The sequence below is a fragment of the Pelophylax lessonae genome, assembly GCF_965119305.1.
Source record: "Pelophylax lessonae genome assembly, chromosome: 4".
Lineage (NCBI taxonomy): Eukaryota > Metazoa > Chordata > Amphibia > Anura > Ranidae > Pelophylax > Pelophylax lessonae.
The window spans coordinates 506699748-506721214 of record NC_138771.1 but is presented as its reverse complement, the minus strand read 5'-3'; the positions used below and the strand labels follow the sequence as shown (position 1 = coordinate 506721214).

General features: G+C 43.1%; 1 protein-coding gene across 1 annotated transcript in view; it reads left to right on the top strand.

Annotated features, from left to right (window-relative positions):
* The first annotated feature begins 6343 nt into the window (after positions 1–6343).
* Positions 6344–21467, top strand: part of RASSF8 (Ras association domain family member 8) — a 41913-nt gene continuing 26789 nt past the window's right edge. The window contains exon 1 of the mRNA XM_082253390.1: positions 6344–6545. Within this exon, the coding sequence (XP_082109516.1) occupies positions 6443–6545 (103 nt within the window). The 5' untranslated portion in view covers positions 6344–6442. The remainder of the gene's footprint in view (positions 6546–21467) is intronic.

Below are 21467 nucleotides of genomic sequence, written 5' to 3'. Positions count from 1 at the left end.
ATGGTAAAAGTCAGTTTGTTTGTTTGGTTTTTTTTTTTTCAGGGTGGACTTGATTTAAATAACTAGTAAAAAGGCTTGATTTAACCACTTCCCGCAAACTGACATACCTGTACATCGGCCTGCAGAAGTGGTTGTACCGGGATGATGCCTGCTCAGCAGCCGTTTAGCCATTATCCCAGCGAGTGGGAGGGCATATGTGTCGTCCTCCCCCACCCCCACCTTCCTCGGCTCTGTCCGGGTCTCCCATCGCACCTCCGGCTGCGTGGAGTCCTGACCAAAGCCGAATTCTGCTTTGATCCAGTCTCCGATGTAGTAACCCGGAAGCGGCATCACTTCCGGTTTACTCGGCTGCTAACGGCGCCGATTTAAACCACTTGCCGACCGGTCACGTTGACTGTACTGCGGCAAAGTGGCTCGTTCCCGTCCAGCGACGTAGACCTACGTCGCTGGACTCCTCCCCTTGTGGGCGGCGCGGGCACCGCCGGAGGCTTGCTCCCGCTGTATTCAGTCACAGCGGGAGTCAGGCCAGGGGAGGGGCTGCGGCGATCGCCGCTGCTCTTCCCCGATCGTCGGGGAATCTAGTCTGGAGATCCGCCCGCTTGTGTAACAAAGCGGGCGGATCTCCTAAGTGACAGGCAGGGTCAGATTGCAGGGTTCAACATAGCTGAACCTGCGATCTGTCCTTGTCACTCAGTCACCTCCCCCCACACACGTCAGTAAGCACCAGGCATACATTAACCCCTTGCCTGCCAGTGTCATTTTTACAGTAACAGTGCATATTTATAGCACTGATTACTGTAGTAATGTCACTGGTAACCCCAAAAGTGTCAAAAATGTCAGTCAAGGGTCCGATCTGTCCGCCGCAATGTCGCAGTCCCGAAAAAAAAATCGCAGATCGCCGCCATTACTTTTTTAAAAAAAAACCCACCAAAAATGACAAAAATCTTTCCCTTATTGCGTTTACTAACTTTTGCGCAAATTAATCAAAATACGCTTATTGTGATTTTTTTTTTTTTTTTTTTTACCAAACATAGGTAGCAGAAAACAAATTGGCCAAAAATTTAAAAAAATTTTGATTTCTACATTTTTTTTGGGGGGGGGGGGGGGAATTTCATATAAAAAAATGTGAAATATTATTTTTTCAAAATTTACACTTTTTTTGTTTATAGTTCAAAAAGTAAAAATCACACAGGTGATCAAATACCACCAAAAGAAAGCTCTGTTTGTGGGAAAAAAAGGATGTACATTTCGTTTGGGTACGGCATTGCACGACTGCGCAATTGTCAGTTAAAGTCGCACAGCACCAAATTGCAAAAAGTGGCCTGGACGTAAGACAGCAAAATCCTCCGGTGGTAAAGTGGTTAAAATTGTCATTTTTGAATACTTTGAGGTGCAATGGAGGGGTCTGGGGATTTTTAGACGACCCCCCCGATCCCTCCATAAAGAGTACCTGTCACTGCCTATTACTGTCAGAAGGGATTTTTACATTCCTTGTGACAGCAATAAAAGTGATCTATTTATTTTATTTAAATTTTAGCACAAAAAAAAAGTAAAATCTGAAGAAAAAAATGTCAAAAGCGCCCCCATCCTCGCGAGCTTGCGCATGAAAGAATACACATACGTAAGTCGCACCCGCAAATTAAAACGGTGTTCCAACCACACGTGAGTTCTCACCAGAGCAAGAGCTATAATTCTAGAAAAAGACCACCTCTAACTCTAAACTGGTAACCTTTAAAGCAGAACTCCACTTTTGTTAAGAAAAAAACATTCCCCTCTGGGTGATCTCTGTACATTACAAGGATTTTAACAATCTTTTTTCCAGATTCCTACCTTTTTGTTATTCAGAAGAAATCCTTGTTTGTTCCTCTGTGCTGAGTGGGTCAGATAGAAGTGGTTCCATAATTATCTATCAGCTATGGCAGCTGTAGGTCTCTAATGAGGAAAGCTGCTGGGTCTGCATCCCTTTAGACGTGTTCCTATTGGGAGTATCTCACCAAATATGACATTTTTGTTGCAGGGGATGCCAGAAATCTGACTTGTATCTTAGTGCAGACTTCTGGGGGAAATCTATGAGCCAATCACACAAGCAGGAAATGATGTTTCTGGAGTGTGATCAGTACACATTCTGTGTACAGAACAGCTCCAGGTAGCCATATTGCATTATATTTTCGTAAAATTACAACAGCTGCAGATTGAAAAGGAAAGGTAATTTTTAATAACATTCAATTACAAAATGTTTTGTGTCCCAATTGTATACGCTATATTGTTTTTTTCCTTTATTTGCTGATTTGGTTTTTTTTTTTTTCCCTACGAAAGTGGAGTTAACCTTTTTAAAAAAGTTTAAAGCGTCGCCTATGGAGATTTTTAGGTACCGTAGTTTGTTGCCATTCCACGAATGTGCACAATTTTAAACTGTAACATGTTAAGTATCTATTTACTCAGCGTGACATCTTTCACAATATACAAAAAAATTGGGCTAACTTTACTGTTTCGTTTTTTTAAATGCAGTGAAATGTATTTTTTCCCCAAAAATTGTGTTTGAAAAACCGCTGCGCAAATACTGCGTGACAAAAAATATCGCAACGACTGCCATTTTTTTTTTCTCCAGAGTCTTTGCTAAAAAAATATATATGTTTGGGGCTTCTAAGTAATTTTCTAGCAACAATTACTGGTTTTAACTTGTAAACAACTGGGTTTAAGACCCCATTCAGACTGGGGTGACACGACTTGGTGGGGCGACCTCGGCGCGACTTGCACGGACTTCATATAATTGAAGTCAATGCAAGTCGCCTCCAGGTCGCCCCAAAGTAGTACAGGACCCTTTTTCTAAGTCGGAGCGACTTGTGTCACTCCTATTAGAACGGGTCCTGTACTATTCAATGGCGAGCGACCCACCGCGACTTGTCAGGCGACCAAGTCGCCTGACAAGTCGCGCTAGTGTGAATGGACCCTTAATCCTAATGTTTACAGAGAAACTGTCATCATCTCTGTCCCGCAGCGGCTCCTCCTCTCACCTGCTGTTCACTTATGCCTTGTTTCCACTGAGCGGATCGGTTCGGTACGGTATGGTACGCATTTTTGGGTGTTTCCATTATGAAAGTGGCCCATACAACCGAACCAAACCGCACCATTCCTGGTCCTGCTTCAGATGTAGGGCCATAGGAAATGGTACGGTACGGTTAGGGCGGAGCTACTGGCGTCACACGATAGAGTCCACTGATTGGCGGACTGGAAACCATCAATGCTCACGTCAAATGAAAGAGCAAAACAAACACCTCATTTGGTGTAAACCCCGCATGGTCCCTGGTGGCCCGACTTGCAGTGGAAACGCTCACCTGAATAGACCGGACCATTCTAACCCTCCCAAACTGTACCGACCTGAACCGTTCCGCTCAGTGGAAACGAGGCATTACTGACAGTCCCATTCACTTTAATGGGACGGCTGGTGAAGCGGCAGTGACACAACATGGTGAGGGACGTGGCGGCAGCAGGTGAGTGGATGCCCACTAACAGGTGCCGCCATAATGGATCTGAAATGACAGGTGCTCTTTAAATGTAAGGAATTATTCTTGCTGGTAGTTATAATCTTTAATATTTGCAAAAAAAAATAAGGTTTCCTATTTAGTATAAGTTGTCAAGTTGATGTACAAAGATTTGCAAAACAAGGGTATAAAGGATAAAAAAAAATTGTTTAATTTCATGGTTACTGTGAAATTGTGTGAATGCATCAATGCAGTGCATGTTATCTTAGCTTGGATTCATTGAATGAGTTTACCAAAAATGTAAATATTGCAGAATATAATATACAACCTCATGCTACACAACTAAGCTCCCTTTCATGCTGCATAAACTAAATTTTATTTTTTATTGTATCTTAAATAGAAAACTAACTTTTAGATGGATTTTTACCCCAAAAGCATTACATTTTAAATAAAAAATCCAAAGAATCTGATTTAAAGAAGAAGAAAAATTATTTTATTTATTTATTTTTTTTTTTTCTTTTTGTCTTTTTTTTTTTATTTTTGCCACCTATGTCCTGATTGGAGAGAATTTCCTTTATTTCCTGTCCTAAAGGAACTGAATGAAAGTAGAAGGCCCTGGGAAGGAATGGGTGCTCAACCTGTGGCCCTCCAGCTGGTGTAGACCTACAAGTCCCATCACGCCTCAGCCTTAGGGAGTCATGCTTTGTAACTGTCAGCCCTGCAATGCAGTGAAATCAGAGGAAACCTGTTTAGTACAAGAGAGGAGTCTCTAATAATCTTTATAAATTGAATACCGAACTGCTTTCATTTTTGTCTTCTAGCGGTCTAAGGGGGAAGAATTTTGTAGCAGTGTTATTACCGTACAACGCTGCGAAGTGGGTGGAGCGTGTAAGGATAGATGTGATGACCAATGCGTTCTTCTACAATTAAAAGCTACACATTGGACATTAGACTGAGTATTCAAACCCTTGCATCATCAGAGTTGTGATTGGTTCCCTTTTAGACAAATGGCTAAATACAGTTAATACAGAGTCATTGTTGTAGCTATTAGACGTGTGGTTGGGAAGGGTGGTAAAAATGCACAGTTGAGCCTTATTTTTGCAAGTAATCGCTGGCTGTGGAGACAGCCATGAATAGCTGCAGCCGCCGGCGATTTATTATAGTGAACGGCGTGGACAGCCTCACTGTTCAGAGCTACAGTTCACACCAGCCTAAATCATCGGTACGAATGTAGCCTAAATGTGTTTCTCAGTGATGTCACTAAGGTGGGTGTGATCTGATTCGGTAAAATATGAAGTCACACAACAATTCCCCACCAATCCACCCCCTCAAGTCCCCACCGACCACACACACACACACACGCACACACACGCGGCTCTCCTAGCCTACCACAGTGCTACTTGATGGTGTAACTCAGGGGTATGGAACTCAGTTTTATCGTGGGCCACATGGGCATTATGGTTACCCTAAAAGGACCAGTTGTATCTGTATGACTAAATGTTCAGAGTACCTCACCCACCATCAGAAGTCAAGAGTCATGTGCTGCTGCTGGGAAGAAGCTGGGGGTGGGGCGGGCGAGGCAGAAAGTGCAGGGTCTGAAGAAGGACCTGAGGAGGGCTGGATTCAGCTGCCAGAGTTGCTGAATGCTGAGGCCTGGGGAGGCAGAGATGACAGGCGCTGTGGTTGCACAGAGGCACAGGATTTGTAGAAGTTCTGTCCTCCTCTCTGCTGCCGAAGGGTAAGACGGGGGGCAAAGACAAGCATTTCCATGGCTCAGTGGAGAAGTGCAGGATCTGGCATAGGAATTCTGTCGTCCTTTCTACTGCCGACTACTGAGACAAAGTAAAGCCCCGTACACACGTACCGATTGTTGGCTGTAAATTTTCGGCCAACGTCCGATCGGCCGATTGTCGGCTTGTTAGTATGATGCTTCCGACAACCGACTGCGACTTTTCGGCCGAACAAAATCTGGTGTGCATGCTATAAAATTTTTGTTGGCCAACACCAGAATGGCCAATTGTTCGTCATTCAGTACAGATTTCGGCCAACAAAAAGCAGATGAGCAAGACTGGGCATGCTCAGAGAAGCAAAAACACACGGAAAGTTAATCACATGACATCACTTCTGAAGTTGGTTGTTGTTGGTGACAAAATTCGTGTGCAGTCTTGAGCACTTTTCAACCAACAAAAAAGCACCGGACAAAAGACGGCCGAACGGTCGGCCGACAATCGGTGCGTGTGTACGAGGCATAAGGCTATAGACAAAAGGGGATACTGCAGCTGTAGGAGAGGTATGAGGTCCACATGAAATGGGCTGGCAGGCCGTATTCAGGACAACGGGCCTTGTGTTTTTACACATGTAGTGTAACCCCTCTGGCGAGCGTCACCCAGGTGCGGTTCGCACCCCCCGCACCACCATAGCAACGCCACTGGTGTGTCTTATTGCAGCCTGTAGTTCAGCTTTGATATTCAAATCCATATGATTATGTTTCTTTTATGTTTTTTTGTTATTCATATTATTCGGCAATGGTAATTCAAATTGCTTTTTATAATAATATAGGGCAAATTGTTCCATTGTTCTCCACAGTTATGATAATTTGTACTAAACGTATCGCAAGTGATGCATCTTATCAGGCTGCAGATGAATGGCCTTTTAAATTCTTTTATTCCCCAATAAAATAAATACATGACTCACAGCCGGCCTCTCCTCTCCTCCCCACGGTGGCCTTTCTGCCATAAAACCAGCAGTGGATGGTCACGTCTCACTCCGTCACATTGGATCCCTCTGTTCTAATGACATCTTTATTTTCATGAAGAGAAATGTTCTAAACAGTCTGACATGGCTGAAACTAATCTGTATTTATTTATATTTGCAGAGTGTCCTCTTCCGGTCTGTAGAGCGCTGAACATGACGTGACATTGGAAGAGAGTGACACCAGTGTGACCCCTCGGAGCCTCAGCATGGAGCTCAAAGTGTGGGTGGATGGAGTCCAGCGCATCGTGTGCGGGGTGACCGAGGCCACTACCTGCCAGGAAGTTGTCATTGCTCTGGCACAAGCCATCGGTGAGTCTGAAGTGGTGTTTGAAAGTTTGGGTGGAAATTGGGACAAAATACAATAGAAGGATTTTTTTTTAAGTGGACAGCATGAATGTGAAAGGTGTAGTAACCCATCACACTGTAATGGTCCACAAAGTCACCAACCCAGAACAAGGATGCAGATCAGAATTTCTGATTTTTAATCCGACTTTACCAGTCTGCATACCTGTTCCAAGTCAGTGGCTCAGAGTATTAAAATCAGAGGAACAGCTAGGAAGTTGGCATTTTCAGAAGTCAATAGAGATATCTATCCCATAAAATGTAATTGAAGGGAAAAAAAAAAAAACAGAATGTAAAATGCTGAAACACTAAACTTTTATAAACAAGTATTCATTTTAAGGTACACGTGAGGCTCTTTTAGTGGATGTAAAGCTTAATTCTTTTATTTGTTCCCTTTTGGTCTGTTAAATAAACCATTTTATGTGTTCTGTTACATCTGTTTACATGCAAGTGCAAGAATTTCCTGTTGACCCTGCCAGAAATCCAGTGAGCTGATCACTGCCAATGCCATTTGCCTGTAAACAAGAGGTGGATTATATAGTTAGGCTTCATGTTTTCAGACTGTTGACTGCGGCAAAATTACGCTGCGTTTTTGCAGCCAGCGGAGAAAGTATTATTTCGCTTTCAGAAGGGGGAGGTTGAACCCCCCCCCCCCTCCCAACCGCAGCAGCTTCTAAACTCACTGTAGTGTACATGAGCCCTTAGGTTAAAAAAAAGATGCCAAAGTCCATCTAGTGAAACCAATAGAAGGGTTAGGGAGAAGAGGAGGCCTTATGGAGATGTAGAGGGGTTAGAAATGAGGAGGATTGAAATGATCAGGATGTATGTGTATGTGCAGGGTGTTTAACTCCTTCATCCCCGTCCTCACTTTTTTTTTTTTTTATTTCTATTTTATTTAACATTATTAAACTTTTTTTTTTTTTTTTTGTTCTTCAGCATTGCAAAAAGAATAAAAGCAGGATTATACAGATTTATTTTTTTTTTTTTTTAATTTGCAACTACCTTTTTTGTCATATTTTGTTTCAGAAATATCACATTGGTGTAGAGTTGACTGCTGTGGGGATCAGTCTTTTGCTTCATATGACTGGGCAACCAGACACAACATTCCACTTCAATAAAACTACACCAATGACCGCAGCCAAAATGTGGACAGTGGATACTTAAGGCTTTAGAAAGAAAATAGGAAAAATTACAGATCTCAAGTTATAGCTACAAAGTTACGATTTGGCTGCCCTGCCTTAAGTTGGTCATAAAGGAGTAGATAAATGTTTGAAAAGTCAAAATAAAATTGAAACATTCGAACATTCTATGGCCCATTCTTTGGAACTGAAATATTTGTGATTTTGTTTTCAACAATAAACCTTTTTTTTTTTTTTCCCCCAATCGATTTTTACTGCAACCCCTACTGATCACAGAAAAAACTAACCCTAACCAAGAAAACTATTAGGACTTTAACGGTGCCACAATTCAATGTAGATAAAATATCAGATTTTAATATTACAAATATTAAAACATATTGTTTAAAATAATACATATAAATCTGCTATATAGTACAAACATTGAATGGTGTTATCCCCATAATTGATGTAATGAATGGTGTATTCCAGGGGTACTGAATTAAAATTCATGGAGGTCCGCTTAGTAAAATCTTCTTCTAGCGGAGGTCCGAATCATGTTTGTGATTTGATTCAGATCCTTTACATTACAGCACCCTCTCCTAGGCGGTCCCATCTCTGCAGCTGGGGAATGCAGGTGAAACTGCACATGTTCCCGGCCCGCAGAGGAACACGCCACACTTCAGCACAGCTTGGTACTGCGCAATATAAAAAAAGGGTCGGGGACTTGTTTTCCTGCATTTCTCATGGGTAGTGCAGCCCATTAAAATGAATGGGCTGACCTACCTGTGACACTGAGCCCCATATCACAATCCCATCCTTACATCTATTCCACATTGTCCACTGCACATCACAGTTTCCTTCCCTTCACCAAGATCCCCTTTGTGTTATCATACCGCCTTAACATCAACACCCTTCTTATCCCCTCATTACAGAACCCCACTCCCCTACATTACTATCCTCAGCCCCTCATCACAGTACTCAGCTCCCCCACATTGTCCTCAGTTCCCCATTACAGTATTCACCCCCCCCCCCCCCGACATTAGAGTACTCAGCCTTAACCCCCATTCCCCCCACATCAGAGTCCTCAGCCCCCACACATAGAGTCCTCAGCCCCCCACACATAGAGTCCTCAGCCCCCCACACATAGAGTCCTCAGCCCCCCACACATAGAGTCCTCAGCCCCCCACACATATCAGAGTCCTCAGCCCCCCACACATATCAGAGTCCTCAGCCCCCCACACATATCAGAGTCCTCAGCCCCCCACACATATCAGAGTCCTCAGCCCCCCACACATATCAGAGTCCTCAGCCCCCCACACATATCAGAGTCCTCAGCCCCCACACACATATATCAGAGTCCTCAGCCCCCACACACATATATCAGAGTCCTCAGCCCCCACACACATATATCAGAGTCCTCAGCCCCCACACACATATATCAGAGTCCTCAGCCCCCACACACATATATCAGAGTCCTCAGCCCCCACACACACATATATCAGAGTCCTCAGCCCCACACACACATATATCAGAGTCCTCAGCCCCACACACACATATATCAGAGTCCTCAGCCCCCACACACATATATCAGAGTCCTCAGCCCCCACACACATATATCAGAGTCCTCAGCCCCCACACACATATATCAGAGTCCTCAGCCCCCACACACATATATCAGAGTCCTCAGCCCCCACACACATATATCAGAGTCCTCAGCCCCCACACACATATATCAGAGTCCTCAGCCCCCACACACATATATCAGAGTCCTCAGCCTCCACACACACATATCAGAGTCCTCAGCCCCCACACACATATATCAGAGTCCTCAGCCCCCACACACATATATCAGAGTCCTCAGCCCCCACACACATATATCAGAGTCCTCAGCCCCCACACACATATATCAGAGTCCTCAGCCCCACACACACATATATCAGAGTCCTCAGCCCCCACACACATATATCAGAGTCCTCAGCCCCCACACACATATATCAGAGTCCTCAGCCCCCACACACATATATCAGAGTCCTCAGCCCCCACACACATATATCAGAGTCCTCAGCCCCCACACACATATATCAGAGTCCTCAGCCCCCACACACATATATCAGAGTCCTCAGCCCCCACACACACATATCAGAGTCCTCAGCCCCCACACACATATATCAGAGTCCTCAGCCCCCACACACATATATCAGAGTCCTCAGCCCCCACACACATATATCAGAGTCCTCAGCCCCCACACACATATATCAGAGTCCTCAGCCCCCACACACATATATCAGAGTCCTCAGCCCCCACACACATATATCAGAGTCCTCAGCCCCCACACACATATATCAGAGTCCTCAGCCCCCACACACATATATCAGAGTCCTCAGCCCCCACACACATATATCAGAGTCCTCAGCCCCCACACACATATATCAGAGTCCTCAGCCCCCACACACATATATCAGAGTCCTCAGCCCCCACACACATATATCAGAGTCCTCAGCCCCCACACACATATATCAGAGTCCTCAGCCCCCACACACATATCAGAGTCCTCAGCCCCCACACACACATATCAGAGTCCTCAGCCCCCACACACATATATCAGAGTCCTCAGCCCCCACACACATATATCAGAGTCCTCAGCCCCCACACACATATATCAGAGTCCTCAGCCCCCACACACATATATCAGAGTCCTCAGCCCCCACACACATATATCAGAGTCCTCAGCCCCCACACACATATATCAGAGTCCTCAGCCCTCGCACACATTAGAGTACTCTTCTTTGCTGTACTCAGTGTCTCTCCCCCTTCCTACATTATGTCTCCCCTACCTTACACAGCCAGGAGAACTCGAGGCATAGCAGGTCTGGAGGAAGGAAGCTGCAAGATGGTGATTGGTTGCTTAGACTGCCATTCATCTTGGCAACCAATCACTGGCTGTTTACCTCGGGCAGTTCCCGCCCTCCCTTCAGAGCTGTCCTGCCTCACGCTGTCGGCTCTGCAAAGAAATCATCACAGCTGAAAGGAGAGCAGGCTGATAAATGGCGAGACAGCTGCGGTCCGGGAGGGGGAAGGAGGGGGGCCGGAAACGGACCGCGGGCCGCCATTTAGTGATGCCTGGTGTATTCGTTGCTTTCTAATTGTTTGTATACTACAGTATAGCAAATGTATGTATTAAGGCTATGATACACATTTGGTATTTTAAACATTGTTTTTAAATTAGTAATAATACAATTTTATATTTTTATCTACATTGAATACCATTAAAGTCCTAATAGTTTTCTTGGTTAGGGTTAGTTTTTTCTGTGATAAGGTAATATATAGGATGTGGTACCAGACAATTATTGTCTAATTCATGTAAGTTTTCCATAACGGAACCCTAATTCCCAATCTTCTATTATATAACCCCTACTGATCAGTCGCAGTTCACCTATTAAATAGTTTTTTTCGAAAAAAAAATAATTTCCAGCACGTTGGTTCTTATTCAATCTTGAAATGGAAATCGCCTGTCGAAGTAAGCGCACTAACCATGTGAAAACTGAATGATTGGTCTACCAGCTCAATATTTTGCTTGATTTTCTATCCATCTATGGCCAGCCTAACGGCAGGAAAATAAATCTTTAACCTTAATGACCAGAGAACTTTGATGTGTGCATACCCAGAACAACAAAAAATGTATTTATCACGTATTTGTTAAGTTTTTTTTTATTTTTTTACCCTGTATGGGCTTTTATAAGGAAAATTTATTTCTGTCTCTGTTCACAGCAAGTGCACAGAGAAGGATATACACTGACAGCTGCAAGGATTGTTTAATACAAACCTCTTGTGATCACAGGGCTTTAATTGGTATGGCGATAAAAGATTGGGGACCACGGTGATTGGTTCATTAGGGGACAATGTGAGCTGTCATTGACAGTGCAGTCTCAAGGCCAGGAGCATGCACAGCTGCGTGCTTCTAGCTGTGAAAGGAGACTTTGGTTATCGTTTTCTTTGCAAAGGGCATTGTAGTAATCAACAAATTGCTGTCTTTAACGGGTTAAAATGTATGTCAAGTCAAAAACTAGATACAGTGGGGAAGGGTTAAAACTCCTGCCAGGTTTTTACTGCGATCTGAGAATCTGTTAGGAGAGGAAGTGAGAGTAAATCTCTCTAACAACGGTTTCACCAGACAGGAAGCAAGGAAAATCTGCAACAGGGACACTATATAAGGGTTCTAGCCTTCCCCCCTACTCCAGTTAACCAAAAAATGATTTCGGTTAGTGTTGCTGTCGGAGAGTTCCCCTCCCTTCCTGTCAAAGCATCAGCAGGACAGGAACTGAGAGGAAATTTCTCCTGATACCATCCCTATTCAATCCAAAAATAGGAAAATACGAGTTTTGGCTGGAAAGACATTTTTAAAGCAGAATGCCAGCCAAACAGAAGATGGAAATTAAAAACCAATTAAAGGAAATCTAACCAAACCATCCTGTGGTGCAATGTTAAAGTAGAACAATAGACAAAGCTTTTTTTTTTTTCTTTTACCCCCCATTTTTGATGGACTAAGGGAGAGTTGTAACCCCAGTTAAGTTTATTTCTGCACTCAGTTCCATTGGAGAGATTTATCTTCACTTCTTGTTTCATACTTAAAACAGGAAGTGAGAGGAAATCCCTACAAATTAAGGCAATCTCTTGTGGACCCCCAGATCACCAGAACTAGTGTCCCAACCCAAAATTCGAATTTTTTTTTTTTTTTTAACGTCCACTTTTAATGATAATGGTAAACAGGACATATAGCGGTGGTGAATCTCCCTAACAGGGGCACAGACGGCAATAAAAAACTGACTTGTCCTAATCCCACTGCCCTCTATCCAAAATCAAAACAAACAAAAAAAAGTTTTGCCTTTTTTATTAAAGCCGGTTCACACTACCACGACCAGAAAGTCGCCCCGTGACTTGAAGAGACTTGGCTAGAGACTTGGCTAGAGACTTGGCTAGAGACTTGGCTAGAGACTTGGCTAGAGACTTGGCTAGAGACTTGGCTAGAGACTTGGCTAGAGACTTGGCTAGAGACTTGGCTAGAGACTTGGCTAGAGACTTGGCTAGAGACTTGGCTAGAGACTTGGCTAGAGACTTGGCTAGAGACTTGGCTAGAGACTTGGCTAGAGACTTGGCTAGAGACTTGGCTAGAGACTTGGCTAGAGACTTGGCGACTTTGTCTGTGGGGAATGCCTGGCTAATCTCTTTCTTCTTCCTGGAAAGTCTGATAACAAGTCGTGTCAATTAAGATAAGGAGGCGACTCCCATTGAAGTATATGGGACAGTCGGATCACAGGTCGCCTCAAAGTAGTACAGGACCCTTTTCTGAAGTCGGAGCGACTTCAGTAGTGCCAATTAAGACGGCACTGATTGATTAACATTGCTTTTGTTATGTCAAGCAACCTGGGGCTACACAAGTCGCCTCACAAGTTGTGCTAGTGTGAATGGGCTCTTATACTTAAGATTAATCCAGAGATGACCCCGTAGTTTTTTTTTTTTTTTCCTGCCACTAGATGAATGTAGTTAATGTAATGGCCAGCATCATTCAGTCAACTTCCTCTGAGCCCAAGTTATCTAGGACCCACACTAGCCTGTGACTGAACAGTGAAAAGAGAAGCAGCACAGTGATGAGGTCTTCTCTCTACTCTCTCCTCCTATCAGCATGCTGCTTTTCAGCGCATTCATTTTTTGGCTCCTGGTACTGCTTTCTTCATCTCCCACTCCAGCCCTGCTGTTAGGGGACTGCAGGGGCTGATACCAAGTCAAAATCATTTTGCTTGTATTTAAAAAATACATTTAATATTGTATCAGGACTGGATCACATCTATGCGGTTTCCTGTGTTTGCTTGGTCCCAGCAGCCATTTCATTTGAATAGGCTGCTGTACCGCCTTAAAACGCATGGAAAAGGTCCCTGCACCTTTTCCAAAAGCGCAGCCGCAGGGAACCGCGTAGTACTGTGCAGTTCTCAATACTGGAAACCATGCTGCAGTTTCCAATGTATGAGGATGCCAATATTATTATTGGCACTCCCCATGCATCTTAGAAGCAAAAGAGCATTTTTCTTTGCGAGTGCCGGATGGTGTGCGATCTTGGCCTCAGTGAATACAGAACTGCATTAATTTGGGTTTTCTATACTGGCCTACAGTGCAGCATTAAAGAAGAACTCCTACACATGCACTGCAATAGCATTTGATCAAACCGTAATCTACATTTGAATGTTTCCATCTTTGTGTCACCTTCTAGCCCAGACAGCTCAGAGTTAATGTTCCAGCGCAAACTGCTGGGATCATACATAAACCCCTGGATCCAAAGCCCTACTAAGTGTGATTGTAATTCCGTATTTTGTCTGGTAAAATGTACTTGGAGGAGTCGGCCCAGTGGCAAGGAAACCAGATGGTGCGCACATTTCCAGCACAAAGCTTTGTAGTAGCAGATGTGAGCCGATTCCCTTGTGATCCTCTCCAAGTCTGCAAGAGCAGAGCGTTCAAGGTCCAGTTAGCCTGAAAGTGGCGTGTTTGGCGCAGGCTGCTGAGAGAATTAAAGTCCCAGATTGTCCTGCCACATAGCGGCTGTTGGAGGTATGCTGGGGGTTGTAGTTCTTCAATGGTAATGCTTTGCCCATTCTGATGTAACTGCTGGCATGTATGGAGTTCTATCCAACTACTGCATTATTATTGTATGTTGTTCACAGAGCGATAGGTTATATTTGGGTCCCTTCCACATGGGGCCGTGTAGCTGCTGTGCATCTCTTCCTGCATTTTAGTGGGGAGGAATGGGTGCACCATGGCTGAACGCTGTACCAAGCAGTACTCTCATTTAGGGCCCTATGTGTTGAAAGTCAAATGCCTGGTACAAAGAAGACCTGCATTCTGTGCATTTGGGCCTCAACATATGGGGCCCTAAAAGCGGGTAACCCTTGGTACAGCATTCAGCCACAGACTTTGACAGGCTGCAGGGAGCAACGCTGCACCTGTTTCTCCCCATTAAAAAGCAGAGAGAGACACAGAGCAGCTAGACGGCCCTGAGTGCAAGGGACCTTAAGGCCCCTTCCACACTTGTGCGACTTGTCCTGCGATTTGGGACTGCAAAGTAGCATGAAAAGTTGTACTCCATGATTTCCAATGAGTACCGTTCATATCTGTGCGATTTCAAGTTGCAACAACTTCAAAGTAGTCCCTGTACTACTTTGGGCTGATTTTAATGCGTTTTGAGGTCCATAGACATAGGCATTGCTTCAGGTCCAGGTAAAACTGCGCGACTTTTAGGTCGCACAAGTGTGAAAGGGGCCTAAAAGACCATTGTACATCTTCTACAACTAGGACAGTGTTACATTAAAGTAGAACTTTAGGCAATTTTTTTTCCATTTTGGTTAGAGTAAGGGAGGATTAGAACTCTGTCAATTTTTTTTTTTTTTTTATTTTCGCCATCTGTGTCCAATTGCAGAGATTTCCCTTCACTTCCTGTCCCATAGCCAAACAAGTCATGAGAGGACATCCCTGCAAATCAAGGAAATTCTTTGGGGACCCCCAGGTCACTAGAACTAGTGTCCCCGTTGGGAGATTTGCCCTCTATTACTTTTCTGGGGACAAACCAAAATTTTGGATTTTCTTTTGCTTTCAATAATTTTAAACAGGACAAATGGAAAGGATGAATCTCCTTAACGGGGGCAAGGATAGCAATAAAAACTGATGTGTTCTAACCCCGCCACAAACCCCCCCGCTGTATCCAAAACTAAAAAAAAAAGTTTTGCTTTTAGTTAACTTTATGCCCCTTTCACACATGCAGACCATTCATTTTATCAGTTCAGTCATGTCAAAATGGATGAAGTATTCATCAATTTTTCATTAGTGGTCATCCGAATTTCATCTTTTTATTTTTCATCCATTACCAATGCAAAAATGGATGAAAAACTGACAATTTCTCAGTTTACATCCATTTTTCATCCAATCCATTTTTTTTAAAAAAAGAAGAAAAATAGAGCTTTGATCAGTTTCAAAAAACGGATGATGACGGATGTAAACGGATGTAAATGGTTGATCGTTTATTAGCATCCATTTTTCCATAGAGATGCATTGATGTCCATTTTTAATCCGTCAATGGAGGGATAAAAACGGACAGTATGTGTGAAAGGTTAAAAATCTACTGTTGACCTTGCAAATCAAAGGTCTAATGCTTATTTTTTGTCTGTTGGTAACATAAACTGCAATTTTATACCTTTTATCCCCTGTTCCCCAGCAGCCACGAGTTTTGTGGAAGGGCCCTGTGCATTTTTATTTGCTGTGTAATGACATCCGAATGCCTGTGCCCGATTACGCAGAGCAGACGCATGTTTGGAGAATCGGTCACATGGAGAGGAGGAAGGCTGCAGGAATGAGGGATAAAGCCCCTTTCTGCGCCACTCAACAAGAGATCTGTGAGCAAATCCACCGCTGATCTGTGCTGAACGGGATGCATGTTACATCTGAGCCTGTTCGCTTTCTGCAGAGTAGACACAGGCAGACCTGCAGTCAGATCTATGGGCATCTGGGTGTAAACAGACTCCTCTGTTCATTTACATCAGGCTACTGTCCATCCAGTCCACAAAAAATTGAAAAGGATGCAGTCTTATTTTTTTTTTTTTGGACCTGGACAAACTTGGAGGTAAGTGGGTGAAAACCAACACAAGCTCCATAGACCTTCCAATCAGGTCCACCTGAAAAACTGACAGGTGGACCTGATCAGAATGTCCGTGTGAAAGGGGCCTTAGGCTGGCCATACACTATGGGCTCTTTCACACGGGCAATCCGTTTTTATTCTCCGCTACGGTCCTTTTTTTTTTTTTTTTTCATGGAGGGGATGACATTTGTGTCATCCGCTCCGTATGTCCACATATCATCCCATCGGTTTGCGGATGATATACGGACATAATGTAAGTCTATGGGCATTGCGGATGACACCGCTGACATCCGATTTTGCTTCCTATCCATTTTTTGAATGGAGGAAACATAGGGTTCTGTTCCATTCCAAAAAACGGAACAGAACTGAAAGGAAGAAAATCGGATGTCAGCGGATGGTATTCCGCTGACATCCGCAATGCCATTGACTTACATTATGTCCGTAAATCATCCGCAAAAAAATAGGATGATTTGCGGACATACGGAGCGCCCGTGTGAAAGGGCCCTAATACAATTTTTTTGTTCAATTTCCTTTCGATCTACCTTCAACCATGTAGTACAAGAGCCGGCCTGATTCCATACAAATTGAAAGTTGATTAGGTTTGGCCTCATATTATATGGTTTAGGTAAATCTAAAGGAAAATTGATCACGAAAATTGTATACTGAATGGCCAGCCTAAGGCAAGTACAACTGTTTGTTACCCCATAGACAGAAATAAGCATTTAACCAATCAGTGCAGGGGGAGCCTTTTGGATTTTTCCAGAGTTCAGCTTTAACCGCTTGCCGACTGCGCACAGTATATTTACTGCGGCAGTCGGCCCCGGCCAGGCAGAGTGACGTAGGTCTACGTCGCTCGCCTGTCACTCCTTCCAGAGCCAATAGCGGGCGGGCGCGCGCCCGCCGAGGCGCGCGCCCGCCTCGGCTCGTTCACGGAGGAGTGCGGGAGTGTGACTGGCGGACCCGATGTCCGCCGGTCACACTACGATCGCCGCTACAGCGGGAGAAAGACAGAGCGGCTTGTGTAAACAAGCCACCTGTCAGTTCTCCCTGTGTAAAAATGAAGATCAAACAGTTCTACTATGTAGAACTGTTGATCTTTGTTTTTACACTAGTAGACCTGTCCCTGCACAGTTAGAATCACGCCCCTAGGACACACTTAACCCCTCCCTGTCCAATACTGTTAACCCCTTCCCTGCCAGTGTCATTTTTGCAGTAACAGTGCATATATATAGCACTGATTACTGCAGTAATGTCACTGGTACCCCCAAAAGTGTCAAAAATGTCAGTCAAGGGTCCGATCTGTCCGCCGCAATGTCGCAGTACCGCAAAAAAAATCGCAGATCGCCGCCATTACTCGTTAAAAAAAAAAACACCAAAAATGACAAAAATCTTTCCCTTTGTTAGTAAACGCGATAACTTTTGCGCAAACCAATCAAAATACGCTTTTTGCGATTTTTTTTACCAAACATAGGTAGCGTAAAACAAATTGGCCGAAAATTTAAAAAAATTTTGATTTTTACATTTTTTTTGGGGGGAATTTCATATAAAAAAAAGTGAAAAATATTGTTGTTTTTGCAAAAATTACGCTCTTTTTTTGTTTATAGCGCGTGATCAAAAAATCGCACAGGTGATCAAATACCACCAAAAGAAAGCTCTGTTTGTGGGGAAAAAAAGGACGTGAAATTCGTTTAGGTACAGCGTCGCACGACCGCGCGATTGTCCGTTAAAGTCACGCAGTAAAAAATCGCAAAATAACCCCTGGTCTTTTAGCAGGAAAATCCTCCGGTGGTAAAGTGGTTAAAGTATGTCTAAACGGACATTATCAAGCATTAATATATTAAGCTTTAACATTTTAATGTCATCTTAAAAGCAGTTTTCAATCTTTTGGAATCCGCAGCCTACTTTAAATAAATACCTGGCGATTCTGCTTTGCAGTACCTTGTGCAGGCATCTCCTATTATAGAGTGACTACTGTCTCCTATCCTGCATTGTCACCTGCACCCATAAAGGAAACAAGTGACCATTTCAACACTGATTGATTTAAAGTGATTATAAACAGTCGTGGTTTTTTTTTTTTTAAAACCAAAAAAACAAGCATGTTATACTTTACCTGTTCTGTGCAATGGTTTTGCACAGAGCCGCCCAATCCTCATTTTCTGGCGTCCCCCGCAGGGGCTCCAGGCTCCTCTACTTTGGCAAGTACTTCAGGGAAAGCTATTTTCCCTGGGGGCACCTGTACATGCTTAAGTCTGCGTCTGACACTGACCGGGAGACTCAATCCCCACCACGGCATTTGATTGACAGCAGCCATTGCCCCTGCTCTTGTGCACATCCCTGGATCGGCTCAGGTAAGAATAACAGGGGGCTGGGGGGGCTTCTGCAGTACAGAAGGTTTTTTACCTTAATGCATAGAATGCATTAAGGTAAAAAACATTGAGGCTTTAGAACCACTTTAAGCCAATATGGTCCATTGTCACTATCAGGAAGCCGGTCCAGAGCAATGATGTGCACTGGAAAGACTGTAGACAGGAAGTGACTGGAGGAGATCAGCAGCATTAAAATGAGAAAAAGGTTGAAAAATATTTAAAAAAGAAACAAAAGGAATTCTTTGTGATATGCAGCGCACAGAGCATCTGAATATCCTCCAGGTAACACCTAAAAGATTAATTTGTTTCCTCCCATTACAGTACAGGAAGTAAAGGGAAATCTCCCCCACAAGACACTTATAGCTGATCCAGTAGCCAGAAAAAGACACCGGTCAAAAGTTCTGTTACTCTATTCTATGTTATACACTTTCGCTCCAGTTTAGTGATTTCTAAAGCTGTAAAGCCAGAGACATCCTGGCAAAGTGAATTTGGAAAAGGAGAGCAGCAATGGAAGTCCCCCTTTCATGTTAAGGGTGGACCTGTCATCAGATATATATATTTTTTTATGATAATATATATCATATATACATGCTAAATGTAATACTCCCAGGTATTTTATTACCAATTAGTCCTCCCCCCTGATCATGCCTTTCCCTATTGTGCTTTTTTTTTTTTTTTTTTGGAAGAACAGTGCAATCTTTGTTCAGGCAACACCCAGATACCTGTCCAGTTCTTGTTTATGAATATGTGATACAGACCAGACCCTGGTGCTGCCCCTCTCCTTATGACTTGCTACATGATTTTGTTATTTTATTACAGGTACTTGTATAATGCCATCAATTAACCCAGCGCTTTACTATATATATATATATATATATATATATATATATATATATATATATATATATATATATATATATATAGTACATTCACATCAGACACATTGCAGTGTTGCGTTCTGATCAGTGAGTCAGAGGAGACTGAGAAAATCCTTTCTCCTGCCTGCAGCTGACTGATGACATCATCTAAGCCTAGGCACAGTCCCTGGACTGGAGCTCTAGAATGCCTTTTTAATAGGTGATCTTCTCAAGCAGTTTACAGTTGTGTATTGTGCCTTGTCAGAAACTTGTCAGTAAAGCGTTCACTTCAAGGTTTACTTTTTTGTCACTTTACCTAAGGAAGGAACCCCGGGTTGCTTTTATTTGTGACTAGTTGAGTATGCAGGAATACAGGATCTGATTTTATGAAGAATAAAGTGGGCTGACGACGTTTATTATACCTTTTGACGGAATGGCATTAGCGTTTTTTTATTTGCATAATAAAATTGCCAATGTTTTGCAAACTAAGAAGATGAAAAAGTCAGCAGACTCAGTTCAGTGATGTCACAGAGATGTGATGAGCGAGTGTTTTTTCTCCAGCAGTCTCTGTACCACATTAGGATGTTTAAATCTGAACCATTTCTCCGGGAGATCTTTAAAGCAAACTGAAAGGGCCGTTGCCTGAGTTGTTTGCTTACATTAGATTTGGCAGTGATCCCTGATGCTCAGTTTCCTTCCCTTCTTAGGACACAAGACACGGTTCACCTGTAGTGCTCTCAATGAGATCACCAGAACCGACTAGTCATGTGGCGTTTTGTCATATTTGGGTGATCTGACAAGTGTGGATAAACTACTCTGCGCTTGGTAAAAACCCGATGCCAATGACGTCTTGACATTTCAAATGAAAGTTTAAACTTTTTTGAAAGATGCTTCCAGGTTCTGATCAGTCCTGCAAACACCACAACTCTTATGGCGTCGTTCAAACCAGTTCAAGGAACAGATGTTTTTTGTGCATAATGTTCTCATTCAAAACCACAACACTCAAAAAGACCAATTTTTTTTTTATTTTGTGGCTCTAAAATCTTCCTGAGTCATGAATACATCACTTGTTGGGAACACTGGTGACCATAAACATATCATTTCCTCCCTTGTCTGCAAGCCAAGTGACTCTCCAATGTTGCTGAATATCTAGTATAGTATACGTAGCAAGGATTTTAGCGCATTTTAGTAGTATACATTGCAAGAATTTAAGCAAAATGCATTTCAAATTGCTCTTATTGTCCCTAATGAGAGAGACTATTCCTGGAAAGTTCCTGGGATTATATGCTTGAATCATATGATTGATCACAGTGCTATAATAACAGGCACAGTGCATCTGTTTAGACATTTCTTACTTTTGACCAGCAGCCACCAAAGATGAAAGGTTAATTACCGTGCAGGGGATGACTGCAATGTGACCTCAAGCTCTGTGCAGACTTCATGAAATAGCATGGAAGCAATTAAAGGCAGGGGGAATTAGAATTCAGAAATGGACTACAAATATCAGGTATCAAGGTACCTTAGATTACATTTGTATGGAGAACTGTATCTTCATGGAGTTTGAGTGACGGCTCAATTTGTTTTAATTTAGTGTGTGCGCGTGTGTGTATACCGTATTTTTCGGACTATAAGGCGCACTGAAAATCCTAAAATTTGATCAAAAACCAGCAGTGCGCCTTATAATCCGGTGTGCCTTATATATGAACCCTGAATATTGAAGGGATCTCAAAACAATTTCTGTTTCACATTGAACTCCGATACAGAGGATGAAGAGTTCGAAGGTTTCATGGAAGATGAATAGAGCCGACTGTAAAATAAAGCTGTTTAAAAGTTTAATAAAAGTGAGTGATTTTTCTCTGTATTTTTTTTAGTGT